Here is a 14,601-nt window from a genome sequence, read left to right as displayed (position 1 = left end):
CAGCATGGCTCAGCTTGGAAACCTCTCCCTTTTCCCTCAGCGTGGCTGGCTCAGGAATTCTGGGAGTTGAAGTCCACGAGTCATAAAAGAGCCAAGGTTGCCTACCCCTGATCTAAACCCAACATTGGGTCCTTCAGTGGCATCCTAGGACAGGGGTAGGCAACCTTGGCTCTTTTATGACTGGTGGACTTCAACTCCCAGAATTCCTGAGCCAGCATGGCTCAGCTCGGAAACCTCTCCCTTTCTCCTCAGCGTGGCTGGCTCAGGAATTCTGGGAGTTGAAGTCCACCAGTCATAAAAGAGCCAAGGTTGCCTACCCCTGGCTTATATGAAAGAAATGAAGGGACAGGCAAGCTTGTTCCATTGTCTATTAGAGCCTGTTTTTATTCCTGATTTAGGTCCTCTGATTCCCTCAGAATCATGCTGCAGTTTAGCTGCTGAAGGTAGCACAAAGAAGAGGCTGTTTTTCCAGCCTGCTTTGAACAGTGTCTTGCCTTGGTTTGCTAAGGTTCCCATTTATTTATTGTTAATTTATTAGATTTTTATCCCATCTTTATTATTTTATAAATGACCCAAAGCAGTGAACATATCAAATACTCCTTCTTCCTCCGGATTTCCCTACAATAACAATTCTGACAGGTGGGTTAGGCTGAGAGAGAATGATTGGCTCAAAGTCACCCAGCCGGCGTTCATGCCTAAGGCGGGACTAGAACTCACCGTCTCCTGGGGATTGGCCCAAAGTCACTCAAACGGCTTTCATGCCTAAGGCGGGACTAGAACTCACCGTCTCCTGGGGATTGGCCCAAAGTCACCCAGACGGTTTCTGTTGTGATTCCGTGCCAGCCTGTGTTCCCAACAGCTGAGTCTGAGGAATCTGAGGAGGAGGTGGAGGAGGCCGTTGAGGGGCCATCAGGGTCAGAGGGAGGCTCTGATGAATTACAAGACTCACGGCTTGATGAAGAGCCTGGCCCCTCCAGTCGTGTTTCTGATGAAGCTCAGCTGTGTGAGGAGCAGGAGTCANTCCTGGTCTGTTCGTCTTGTTTGCAACGTGTTCCTGTGGACTATTTCCTTCCTTTGGACTTGAGGTTTGCTGTTTGTGTTTTGGACTTATTGACAGGATTGTCACCCAAATAAAAGGGATTTTGTTTTGTTTTAACGTTTCCAGCCTATTGTATCAGCAGGGGTTTGGTCCTTGTGCCTCTAACAAGGACGGCAATAGGATGGGATAGAACAGTTTCATGTCTAAGGCAGGACTAGAATTCACCCTCTCCTAGTGATTGGCCCAAAGTCACTCAAACGGCTTTCATACCTAAGGTGGGACTAGAACTCACCGTCTCCTGGTGATTGGCCCAAAGTCACCCAGCCGGCTTTCAAGCCTAAGGCGGGACTAGAACTCACCGTCTCCTGGGGATTGGCGCAAAGTCACCCAGCCGGTTTTCATGCCTAAGGAGGAACTAGAACTCACCATTTCCTAGTGATTGGTCCAAAGTCACCCAGCAGGCTGTAGTGATGATGATGATGATGATGATGATGATGATGATGATGATGATGATGATGATGATAATAATAATAATAATAATAATAATAATAATAATAATAATAATAATAATAATAATAATAATAAAAAAAAAAGTTGGAAGGGACCTTGGAGGACATCTAGTCCAACCCCCTGCTCAGGCAGGAAACCCTATACCATTTCGGACAAATGGCTGTCCAGATGCCTAAGGCGGGACTAGAACTCACCGTCTCCTAGTTTCTAGGTCAGCAACTTCATCACGATGCAAAACTGGCCTAAGGAGAAAAAAAGCTGAGATATACAGTATGCAAATAAAATAAGTAAAGTTTTAAAAAAAGAACAATTCATACAGTCACCTGCAAATCACCAGACTCTGAGTAATGAAGTGATGTAAAGGCGCATGTGACTCAATCCTTATTTTCTTTACCTCCCAAAGAAGTCAGTGAGATCTTTTTTTAAAAAGAAAACAAAACACCTCTGCTTAGAATTGCAGATGTATTGCAGAAGGGTGCCACTTCGCTATAAGCTTAATTGGCTTTGGTTTTAGCTTTATATTTATTTATATTTCTATTTTGCATATAGAAACCGCCCGTCTTCCTCACACTCTTTGGCTTTGCGTATTAAATGAACATATACCATTGTTGAAGGAAAAGTCTTCATCGTGGTTCAGTTCAAGCTGGGAATAAACAACATGGCGACTGCTTTAGAAAGAAGATTGCAGTTTATTGAAGAAGAAAGCCAGGCAGATAGATGGCTCTGGAAAAAAAGAGAGCAAGCACACGTAGGGAATGGGTTTTTATACCCTCTGGAGCAGCGATTCTCAACCTATGGGTCGCGACCCCATTTGGGGTCGATCGACCATTTCACGGGGGTCACCAAGCAAGGCTGTCCGCCATTTTTCTCCCCTTTTCCGGCGGGTGCCTTACCTCCCTTGAGCTGGGCCAGCTGGTGGTCGGCCTGCTCCGTCTCTGCCGCTTGCCAGCTACGCCTCGGCCGGTGCAGGGGGCGGAACCACACATGCACGGCGCTCCCGGGCAGGGAAAGTCCTCGACTTATGACCGGTTGGGTAGTCCTTGACTTACGACCGGTTTAGTCCTCGACTTACGACCGGTTTAGTCCTCGACTTACGACCAGTTGGGGGTCGCGGCATTAAAAAGGTTGAGAACCACTGCTTTGGAGCCTTTTGTTTGGAGTTGTTCCTGTGGCATGAACTTTGACCTGAGTCTGGGTGTGCCCTTTGGCATCTGTGGGGTAATCCTATTATATCCTGCCTTAGAGTTTGGGTGGGGTATGTAGATTTTAGGTGTCTTTGTCTTCTTAATCTTCCAGCTGGGGGTCTCCAACCTTCCTGGATTATTTACACCTGCATTTGTACAGAGCTGGTTTCTGCTTGGGGGAGGGAGACTTGGGGCTATTAAGAAAACTGGGCATGCTTTACTGCCTCTTTAAGATCCTTTGAGGAAATATATTTTTCTGCCCTTTTAATATTTCCTTCTCTGGGGGGTCTGGCTTCCCACACCATTTTGATACTGTATGTGAATGGTGGCTTTCAGCTTCCCGGATTGTATGACCCAGCCTCTGTGGCTTAGAAGTATTCTGCAAATCGTGGTTAAAGATAACCTACCCAAACTGAACCGCTGCTTTGTTTAGCCAGAGTTTTGAAATAGATTTGTGGGTCTCCCACCTTTATGATAGTCAGAAAACTGCTAAAAACTTAGTTCTTCTTCCAGGCCTTGGGACAAGCGTGGTTACAAGATCCCCATTAGTCATTTTTCCCTTCTGGCAGTCACTCCCCATCTCTTTTTCAAATTTGTAAGCTTTCAATCTGTGAGCTGCCCAGAATTGACGTGGAGTCAGGCAGCCTGGACCCACCTTTAATATTTTTTATAAACAGCTCATGGAAGTGAATACAACTGATATGCCTCCCTCCTCTTTATTTTTCCTACCACTATCCTGTGAAATGGGCTTGGCTGGCAGAGTGACTGACACAGAGTTGCCCAGCTGTCATTCATGCCCATGGCAGTACTAGAACTCACGGTCTCCCAGTGACTCCACCCAGTCACCAAGTTGGCTTTCACGCATCAGGCGAGATTAGAATTCAGAATTCAGCCTCTCCTGCTGATTGGCTGAAAGTCACCCATCCTAAGGCAGGGCTAGAACTCACGGTCTTCCTGTTCCGAACCTGATGCCTTAAATATTAGACCAAGCTGGCTGGCTATGAAATAAAATAAGCCACATTTGGCTGATCTTCCTAAGGATGATAGCTATAGGTGGTTTTAAAAAGCACAGTGGCAAGATTCAAAAACAGCCTGGATATATATCATGGCACCCGCTGATTTATGATGGAAAGGAGAGCGTTAACTCTCTTAAACAAAGAGTTAAGAACAACACAATGAAGTTGCAGGTGACTGCAGGGGAGTGAACGTATCTTCAAAAAATGTCGATGGAGATTCTCAGTCATCCAGGTCGTGGTTGCCCCACAGGTGCTTTTTCAAAAGCCAACTGGAGTTTCTTGGTTTTTTTTCTTGAAAACGTTTCGCTTCTCATCCAAGAAGCTTCTTCGGTTCTGACTGAACGGTGGAGAATGGAAGGATTTATATTCCTTGCAGTCATCCGGTGGTTAGCAAATAGCAGTGAACATTTGAAGACAGAGAACTCCTCATTCTGGACAGAGTGGACCACTGGGTTGAAAGAGGGTTCCAAGAGGCCATCTATGTCAAAATGTTGAATTTACGTATATCATACTAGCTGTACCCGGCCACGCGTTGCTGTGGCTCAGTTTGGTAAAAGCGTGTGTTGCTTTTACGTCCAACAGATGGCGCTGTTTTTCAAAAAAAGCATGTTTTACCTGTCACAGGCGTGACATCGATATAATAGTAGGTATATAAAAACATGCGCGTATTCGAATGCAACGATGTGTCAACATTTCAAAGCAATCGGTGAAGAGCTTTCGGAGATTTAAGATTTTGAACAAACGAACATTTACATTTTTATTTATATAGATTATCATTATTATCATTACTTTGTACACTATATTTTAGTATTTGCATACAACATAATAATGGACTAGATGGACTAGATGACCTCCAAGGTCCCTTCCAACTTAATAATAATAATAATAATAATAATAATAATAATAATAATAATAATAATAATAATAGTGGAAGGTACCTTGGAGGTCATCTAGTCCAACCCTCTGCTGAGGCAGGAAACCCTATACCATTTCGGACAAATGGCTGTCCAGTCTCTTCTTAAAAACTTCCAGTGTTGGAGCATTCACCGCTTCTGGAGGCAGGTTGTTCCACTGGTTAACTGTTCTAACTGTCAGGAAATTTCTCCTTAGTTCTAGGTTGCTTCTCTCCTTGGTTAGTTTCCATCCGTTGCTTCTTATCCTGCCTTCAGGTGCTTTGGAGAATAGCTTGACTCCCTCTTCTTTGGGGCAGCCCCTGAGATACTGGAAGACTGCTATCATGTCCCCCCTCATCCTTCTCTTCATTAAACTGGACATACCCAATTCCAGCAACCGTTCCTTATATGTTTTACCCTCCAGTCCCCTGATCATCTTTGTTGCTCTTCTCTGCACTCTTTCCAGAGTCTGAACATCTTTTTTACATCGTGGTGACCAAAACTGGATGCAGTATTCCAAGTGTGGCCTTAGCAAGGCCTTGTAAAGTGGTATTAACACTTCATGTGATCTTGAACAGAGGGGGAGGGATACGACACCACCTATATATACTGTTTATAACACAGTCCTTTCAGCAGTCCCAAGAAGGCTCCACACCCATTTGCACTACTCAGCTGGCCCTGAGGGCACAGATAAACCTCCAAGTGGCCTCAGCGACTCTCAGAGAGAGTACTAACGACCAGAGGATTGCAAAGAATATAAATCCTTCCATCCTCCACCATCCAGTCAGAACCGAAGCAGCTTCTTGGATGAGAAGCGAAACGCCTTCAAGGAAAAACACAGTTTAGTTGTGCTTTGAAAAAAGCACCTTAGGGACGTCTTCAAGAAAGGGGAAAAGACCAGCCAACTTTAAGCCAATCAGTCCGGATGTGATAATTACACTGAGAGCTAATGTCTCCCACGGCAGGAAACCACCATTTATGTCAACAGCCAACCGCTGCCGAGGGGAGGGGGGTCCACAGGGAGGACACGGAGAGTCAGAGTGATGCAAGCATTGTCGTGGCATCACACCACACACCCCTTTTCGGGCGGGCGTGTTGCAGCACGACCTCTGTACGTGCGAGAGAGCCAGAGCTTGCAGTAACTTTGCAAGCCTGGTTTCATCATTCTGGCTGAAACCAGGGCACAGCACCGGCCTCATGTTAGGCCTGAGAAAGGCGAAGGAAAATGCTTGTTAAGCCTTGGGAGAGATGGAAGAAAGCAGCCTCACACAGGTGGTCCTCGACTTACGACAGTCCATTTAGTGACCGTTCAAGGGTACCTTGTTGAAAAAAAGGCCTTGTGACCATTTTTCCACACTTAACGACGGTTGCAGCCTCCCCTGCGGTCAGGTGATCAAAATTTAGAAGCTTGGCAACCGACTCACATTTATGACGGTTGCAGTATCCTGGGGGAGGGGAGTCACGTGATCCCCTTTTGCGACCTTCCGACAAGTAAAGTCAACGGGGAAGCCAGATTCACTTAACCACCGTGCGACTGACTTCACACCTGCAGTTATTCCCTTCACAATAACAACAACAACAATAACAATAAAGTTGGAAGGGACCTTGTAGGTAATAATAATGATAATAAAGTTGGAAGGGACCTTGGAGGTCATCTAGTCCAACCCCCTGCTCAGGCAGGGAATCCTATACCATTTCAGACAAATGGCTGTCCGGTCTCTTCTCAAAAACTTCCAGTGTTGGAGCATTCACCGTTTCTGGAGGCAGGTTGTTCCACTGGTTAATTGTTCTCACTGTCACGAAGTTTCTCCTTAGTTCTAGGTTGCTGTCTGTCTGTCTGTCTGTCTCTCTCTCTCTCTCTCTGTCTCTCTATCTCTCTCTCTCTTTGTCTGTCTATCTCTCTAGCTGTCTGTCTCTATCTCTGTCTGTCTGTCTGTCTGTCTGTCTGTCTGTCTGTCTGTCTGTCTGTCTATCTATCTATCTATCTATCTATCTATCTATCTATCTATCTATCTATCTATCTATCTATCTATCTATCTATCTATCTATCTATCTATCTATCTAATAGCAGTCTTCCAATATCTAAAGGGCTGCCTCAAAGAAGATGGGGGGGGGGGCAGCCTATTCTCCAAAGCACCCGAAGGCTGAACAAGAAGGAACGGATGGAAAGTAATCAGGGAGAGAAGAAGCAACCTGGAATTAAGGAGACAACAGTGGAACGACTTGCCTCCAGAAATTGTGGGTGCTCCAACAACAACAACAACAATAAAGTTGGAAGAGACCTTGGAGGTCATCTAGTCCAACCCCCTTCAGGCAGGAAATCCTATAGCATTTCAGACAAACGGCTGTCCAGTCTCTTCTTGAAAACCTCCAGTGATGGAGCACCCACAACTTCTGAAGGTAAGCCATTCCACTGGTTAATTGTTCTCACTGTCAGGAAATTTCTCCTTAGTTCCAGGTTGCTTCTCTCTTTGGTTAATTTCCATCCGTTGCTTCTTGTCCTGCCTTCAGGGGCTTTGGAGAATAGCTTGACACCCTCTTATGTGGGAGGGAATCTGTGGCAAGAAGGGTCATCAAATGGAGCAAAACAAATGTTTTGCTTAGCAGTAGAAATCTTGGGCTCCATTACGGTCGTAAGTAGAGGACCTTCACCTGAAGTTGACTGAGAAAGCAGATGAGTCAGTAGGGTGATGTAACTGGCAACTGAAGCTGCATCGACAGGAATATAAATTTCAGATTACAGGAATTTAACTGATCCACTGTTTTTCTTTGGTTCTGGTTCTGGGCAGAGCATTTAATGGGAAATTCAGAGAGCAGGTTCCCCCCCCAAAAAAGGATAGATGATGATTAAGCCCTATGAGGAAAGAGCCAGGTAATAGCCTTGAGAAAAAGTTGACTAAGGATGGCTAAAGATCACCCATCAAAGTTTAAAATAGATGCCTTATGGAAGGTCATGTTCCATCCATTCTTATCAGTCATGACTTTTCAATGCGTCATCTAAATATCCAATTTTTTCCTTTTAAGTACACCATCCCCATATTTTCATATTTCTTGCATTGTAAAAATACTGTACTTCTTATCTCTCTTACAGCATCTGCGTATAACCCCCTTTCTGATCAGCTTACATTTCACTTATATTTGTAAAAGTTACATCATCCCAATATTTTTACATTTCACATACTGCTTCAATCTCTTATCCCTCTAGTTATAGAGCTCCTTTATGTTCAAAGTTCTCTATTCTTTGAACCATATTCAAACAAGTGTTTGCTCACGTAATAAATACTCCATCTGGTAGGGCGAGTCAAATCTCTTGACTCGAGACAGACCCATTTTAAATACTATGGTGATGGATTCTTGATTGGATGGGAGAGAACTAAATGGAGATGGCGAAGAAAGAATGGATCTATTAATTCAATTCAATGGTGAAAAAAGGAAGGTTCTACTTTTAGGCAAGAAAAACCAAATGTACAGGTACAGTATAGGGGGTACTTTGCCCAACAGTAGTAACTGTGAGAGGGATCTCAGAGTCCTAGTGGACAATCACTTAAATAGGAGCCAGCCGTGTGCTGCAATTGCCAAAAAAGCCAACACAGTGCTAGGCTGCATTAACAGAGGGATAGAATCAAGATCACGTGAAGTATTAATACCACTTTACAAGGCCTTGGTAAGGCTACACTTGGAATACTGCATCCAGTTTTGGTCACCACGATGTAAAAAAGATGTTGAGACTCTAGAAAGAGTGCAGAGAAGAGCAACAAAGATGATCAGGGGACTGGAGGCTAAAACATATAAGGAACAATTGCTGGAATTGGGTATGTCTAGTTTAATGAAGAGAAGGACGAGGGGGGACATGATAGCAGTCTTCCAGTATCTCAGGGGCTGCCCCAAAGTAGAGGGAGTCAAACTATTCTCCAAAGCGCCTGAAGGCAGGACAAGAAGCAACGGATGGAAACTAATCAAGGAGAGACGCAACCTAGAACTAAGGAGAAACTTCCTGACAGTGAGAACAATATTAACCAGTGGAACAACCTGCCTCCAGAAGCGGTGAATGCTCCAACACTGGAAGTTTTTAAGAAGAGACTGGACAGCCATTTGTCCGAAATGGTATAGGGTTTCCTGCCTGAGCAGGGGGTTGGACTAGATGACCTCCAAGGTCCCTTCCAACTTTATTATTGTTATTGTTGTGTTGTGTTGTTATTATTGACCAAAAATGATGCCGCAATACTTCCCATATAATCTGACCGATAATCTTTTTCACCTGCTCAGATATGGAAGTCAAGCAGTTGGACAAGAGGGCTTCTGGTCAAAGCTTTGAAGTGATTTTGAAGTCCCCTTCGGACCTGTCTCCCGATAGTCCCGTCCTCTCCTCTCCCCCCAAGAAGAGGGATCTGTCCCTGGAGGAGCTGCAGAAGCGACTGGAAGCTGCCGAAGAGAGGAGGAAGGTAACAGGGGGGGGTGTCTATAATTGCTCGTGCGTCGCTGACTGATCCTTCCCCAAATTTTATCTTCAGAAAAAATCCTCACAATTCCCTGGTTGCAGCTAAAATCATGTCCTGAGGAATACCGGGAGAAAACCTTGGGACCCTATGCCTGAAAGTTCTCCAAACTACTGTGTGTATGTGGGCAGAAAACTGACCAAGAAATTCCAATCAAAATTATATGTATGTACTAGCTGTACCCGGCCACGCGTTGCTGTGGCTCAGTCTGGTTAAATGGAAAAGAAAAGAGAAAGTGCACGTTTGTGTCACAGCTGTGACATCTATATAATAGTAGGTACATAAAAACACGTGCATATTCGAATGCAACGTTGTGTCAAAACTTCAAAGCAATCGGTGAAGAACTTTCGGAGATTTAAGATTTTGAACAAACGAACATTTACATTTTTATTTATATAGATAGATATAGAAGATATAGATGTATGTATGTATGTATGTATGTATGTATGTATGTATGTATGTATATCACTACTGTTTTATTGTTAGGTGCTTAACATGGTTAACAATTTGGACAGAAGAGAATATCTGTAGCCTTAGGGTTGACATCCACAAGTCTTCAAGTCACCAAGCTTGGTGATCCCTGTTCTATAGAGAGCCCTGCTGGTGCAGTGGTCAAAATGCAGTACTGCAGGCTAATTCTGCTGACTGCCAGCAGTTCAATCCTGACCGGCTCAAGGTTGACTCAGCCTTCCATCCTTCCGAGGTCGGTAAAATGAGGACCCGGATTGTTGGGGGGCCATAGGCTGACTCTGTAAAGCGCTCAGAGAGGGCTGTAAAGCACTATGGAATGGTATATAAGTCTAAGTGTTATCGCTATTATTATTGCTTTTGCTATATCAACTCGAGGACTGCCCGTCCTGTGATATAGGAGCGCAAGATATTGTGATCGGCTCCCAGGCTTAAAAGAAATCCCTCGGAATGCTGCTGTTGCTGCTTAGGACAGTGGTAGGCAACCTTGGCTCTTTTATGACTCGTGGACTTCAACTCCCAGAATTCCTGAGCCAGCATGGGGGAACTATGGCCCCCTCAAGACTCGTGGACTTCAACTCCCAGAATTCCTGAGCCAGCATGGTGGAACTATGGCCCCCTCAAGACTTGTGGACTTCAACTCCCAGAATTCCTGAGCCAGCATGAGGGAACTATGGCCCCCTCAAGACTTGTGGACTTCAACTCCCAGAATTCCTGACCCAGCATGGCTCAGCTTGGAAACCTCTCCCTTTCCCCTCAGCATGGCTGGCTCAGGAATTCTGGGAGTTGAAGTCCACGAGTCATAAAAGAGCCAAGGTCGCCTACCCCTGGTTTAGGACATCTTCCCAGTCTGTGGGCTCCTCCAGAGCTCCTGAATTCCCTCTGTTTTATGGGGTTTTTGTTTTTTTTGCAGAGCCAGGAAGCTCAAGTCCTGAAGCAGCTGGCAGAGAAGCGGGAGCACGAGCGGGAAGTGTTACACAAGGCCCTGGAAGAGAACAACAACTTCAGCCGGCTGGCTGAGGAGAAACTCAACTACAAGATGGAGCTGAGCAAGGAGATCCGCGAAGCTCACCTAGCCGCCTTGAGGGAGCGACTGCGCGAAAAGGTGAGCCCGGCAACGCTCCCCGCTAACCGGATCCCGACAGGTCACCTCTTTGACCCTCAGCCGCCCCGACTGGGAGGCTGTGGGTAACGCAGAAGAATAACGACAAAAATCACAGCAAGGCGTATTCCCAAAGATGCTTTTTCACAAGGCAACCGGACTGCCTTGTTTTCCTTTGAAGAGGTTTCGCTTCTCATCCCAGAAGCTTCTTCAGGTTCTGACTGGATGGTGGGGAAGGGAAGGATTTATACTCCTTGCAGACAGTTGGTCATTTGCCTCCTTTTAGAGAGTCGTTGAGACCACTTGGAGGTTTACCTGTGTCCTCAGGGTCACTTGAGTGGTGCAAATAGGCGTGGAGCCTTCTTGGCTGCAGGATGTTTTCTGCCCTGGATCCCTTCCTGGTTGAAGACGGGCCCAGGATGATGGGGATGAGTCTGTGTCGTCTGCAACGGATTTCCTGAAAACATGGCAGACTACAAAAACCATTTGCACCTCAGTTTGTGATGCAGACAACATGGACTCATCCCCATCATCCTGGGCCCGTCTTCAACCGTGAATGAATGAACCTTTATTATCAAAGTACAACATCTATACCAGGGGTAGGCAACCTCGGCTCTTTTATGACTCATGGACTTCAACTCCCAGAATTCCTGAGCCAGCCACGCTGAGGGGAAAGGGAGAGGTTTCCAAGCTGAGCCATGCTGGCTCAGGAATTCTGGGAGTTGAAGTCCATGAGTCATAAAAGAGCCGAAGTTGCCTATCCCTGATCTATACGATGAGATTGACTGAGCCTCCCTCCGTGCCCCCCCCACTCACAGTGACAACAAACACACCAACTTATTACACCATGTGAGCTAACTGCACAATGTGCCGGCCTCACGAGTCTATCATACATAAAGTTATTTCCCGTTCAAGAGCCTGACAGCCCATGGATAGAAGCTGTTCTCCAGCCTGTTGGTACGGCTGGCTATATTTCTATATCTCCTACCTGATGGTAGGAGAGTAAAGAAGTACCAACCAGGGTGTGAGTCGTCCCTGAGAATTTTCCTCACTCTTCCAAGGCAACGGGCCCTGGTGATGTCATCCAGTGGTGTCAGGGGACTGACCACAATGTTTCGTGCTGTGCTCACAACCCTCTGTAATATCTTCCTATCTGCGGCTGTCAAGCCAGCATACCAAACCATGATACAGTGTAGAGGATGCTTTCTATTGTAGACCGGTAAAAGAAGGTCATGTCATGACCCAGGGCAGAAAAACATCCTGTAGCCAAGAAGGCTCCACACCCATTTGCACCACTCAGGTGACCCTGAGGACACAGGTAAACCTCCAGGTGGCCTCAACGACCCTCTAAAACAGACATGTCAAACACAAGGCCCGAGGGCCGGATGCAGCCCGCGACGTGGTTTCATGTGGCCCGCGAAGCCATCCTGGAAACAGTGAGGGAACGGCCCCCGCTGCCTTGGCCCTGGCCCAGGCCTGCCAGGACCCAATGTACAATTTTGTGGTGGCCATCTATGCTGAAACGCATTCAGTCTTAGCTCCACAAGGCTGTCTGGAAACAGTGAGGAACCAGCCCCTGTCGCGTCGGCCCCGCCCCCTGGGTGCATGCTGGGGAGGGGTCACCCTTTGTGAGGAATGAAGAAATGGACCATGCCTTGGCGCTTGCCCCGGTCCCACCCCCTTCTGCCAGAGATCCTCAGATCTGTCCCACTCCTGCCCAGGCCCCCACAGGTACCCTTGACGCAAACGATGTAGAGCTGGCCATGCCCACCCAGTAGGCCGCACCCACTCCATCCACGCCCACCCAGTAGGCCGCACCCACCCTGGCCACACCCACCCGGTCCCCCAAGGGCAACCGCAATGCTGATGCGGCCCTCAATGAAATTGAATTTGACACCCCTGCTCTAAAAGGAGGCAAATGACCAGCTGTCTGCAAGGAGTATAAATCCTTCCCTTCCCCACCATCCAGTCAGAGTTGAAGAAGCTTCTTGGATGAGAAGCGAAACGTCTTCAAAGAAAAACAAGGAAGTCCAGTTGCCTCGTGAAAAAAGCATCTTTGGGACAACCAGGACCTGGATGGCCGAGAATCTCCATAGACAGCAATGCATAGTGACCAAGATGGACACCAACTGGACACCAACTGGTGCCATGGGTAGGACACACCTGGTGGGGGAGACTGCCCTGGAATCAAGCAAGATCTTCTCAACCACTAAAGGAGAACATTTGAGCTCAGAGGAGTCTTTGATGCTCTCTCTGAGCTTGGTTGTTTTCTTGCAGACGTCTCATTACCCAACTAGCCCTGATGAGGTTACCTAGTTTGAGAAATGAAACGTCTGCAAGAAAACAACCAAGCTCGGAGAGCAACGAGGATGCCTCTTCTCAACCGTACCCAACGTGCTTTGTTGAGTTTGAACTTTTAAGATGCGTGGACTTCAACTTCCACGGCTGGCTGGGGGATTCTGGGAGTTGAAGTCCAGGAGTCTTAAAATTGACAACGCTGGGGGAAAAAAATGCTCTAAGAGGCGTGTTTCCTGCCCTCTTTTACGCCCCCAACTTTCCATCCTCAGTCCCATGGGCTTGGGATGACAGGTAGTCCTTGACTTACAATGGTTCATTTAACAACCGTTCAAAGTTACCGAAAAAAGTGAGTTCTGACCATTTTTTTTACACTTATGTCTATTGGGGCACCCCCCCTGCTCACGTGATCAAAATTCAAATACTTGGTAACTAGCACATATTTATGACAGTTGCAGTATCCGGGGATCCTGTGACCTTTTCTGACCTTTTGACAAGCAAAGTCAAGGGGGAAGCCAGATTCACTGAACAACCGTGTGACTGACTTAACTGTGGCAAGACAGATCATAAAATGGAGCAAAACTCACTTAACAAACGTCTCACTTAGCAACAGAAATTTTGGGCTCAAATTTTGGGCTCAAAAAGTCGAGGACTAGCTGTCACGGTTGTCAGGATGTGTCAGAGCGTGCACAGTCTTATTGCGCTGAGATAACCCAGGAGTAAACAGAGTAAACAGTGGTCTGTATTAAATGGTGGTTTATCTTACACTATCTACAATATCATATACCAGGAACATACATGCACGTGCTAATACAGCAGGATCCAACAAACCGCAGTTACAGCAGGAAAACGGAAGAGAGAGAACACATCAGTGGAGCCTTCCCTTTATACAAAGGCTCTTAAAGAGACACAGACCCTGCTGAGTCATTCCCATCATTACATTTTAACTCTTACATTACACAAGCTGGTTAGCTGTTAGATCAATACCTTGACAGGACGGGCTGTCCTGCCATTGATGTGCTTATCCTTGCAAACCACTGTTCTGCGTTCACACCCGTTATCACCTCCATGTTTTTCAGGAACTGCACGCAGCTGAAGTGCGCCGAAACAAGGAACAACGGGAAGAGATTTCTGGATAAGTGGCTTTTCTACACAGCTAGCACCTGCTTCCTAATAACTAACCAACCGATCCCAACTTTTTTTTTTTTTTCCGTCTAGACAGGGCAACATCCGGTTTCTCCATTTCTTTTCGTCTCCCCTTTTCCCTGCCCTCCGGCGTACGAGCTCCATGTCTTTCTCCTCTCTGTATCTTTTCACATGGAGGTTCATAGAGACCTCCCAGCCTTGACTATAGCATCCATCCATCAGCTTTTTTTTTTCCTTTGGGCTGTTCGGAACAAAAACCGCAAAATCATTTTAACGCACAAGAACGAAGGGAACCCTTGCGAGGTGCTTGGCCGCGTTGCGGAAAGGCTGCTCTCTATGAACCCCCATCGGTCTGATTATTCAACACACCCCCTCCCCAGCCAAGGAGACTGGTAAAAGAGGACTCTTCCCCTGTCAAGGCCTATCTCGCAAACCCCATCTTGAGTTAAGTG

At 46.4% G+C, this 14,601-nt stretch overlaps 1 protein-coding gene across 1 annotated transcript in view; it reads left to right on the top strand.

The window, feature by feature from the left end:
• Window positions 1–14,142, top strand: part of STMN3 (stathmin 3) — a 25,618-nt gene extending 11,476 nt beyond the window's left edge. The window contains exons 3-5 of the mRNA XM_015828208.1: window positions 8,909–9,084; window positions 10,520–10,711; window positions 14,083–14,142. Of these exons, the coding sequence (XP_015683694.1) occupies window positions 8,909–9,084; window positions 10,520–10,711; window positions 14,083–14,142 (428 nt within the window). The remainder of the gene's footprint in view (window positions 1–8,908; window positions 9,085–10,519; window positions 10,712–14,082) is intronic.
• Window positions 14,143–14,601: the final 459 nt, after the last annotated feature.

Source organism: Protobothrops mucrosquamatus, unplaced genomic scaffold (assembly GCF_001527695.2).
Source record: "Protobothrops mucrosquamatus isolate PMUCROS unplaced genomic scaffold, P.Mucros_1.0 scaffold4323, whole genome shotgun sequence".
Lineage (NCBI taxonomy): Eukaryota > Metazoa > Chordata > Lepidosauria > Squamata > Viperidae > Protobothrops > Protobothrops mucrosquamatus.
This window is presented reverse-complemented; position numbering and strand designations above follow the sequence as displayed.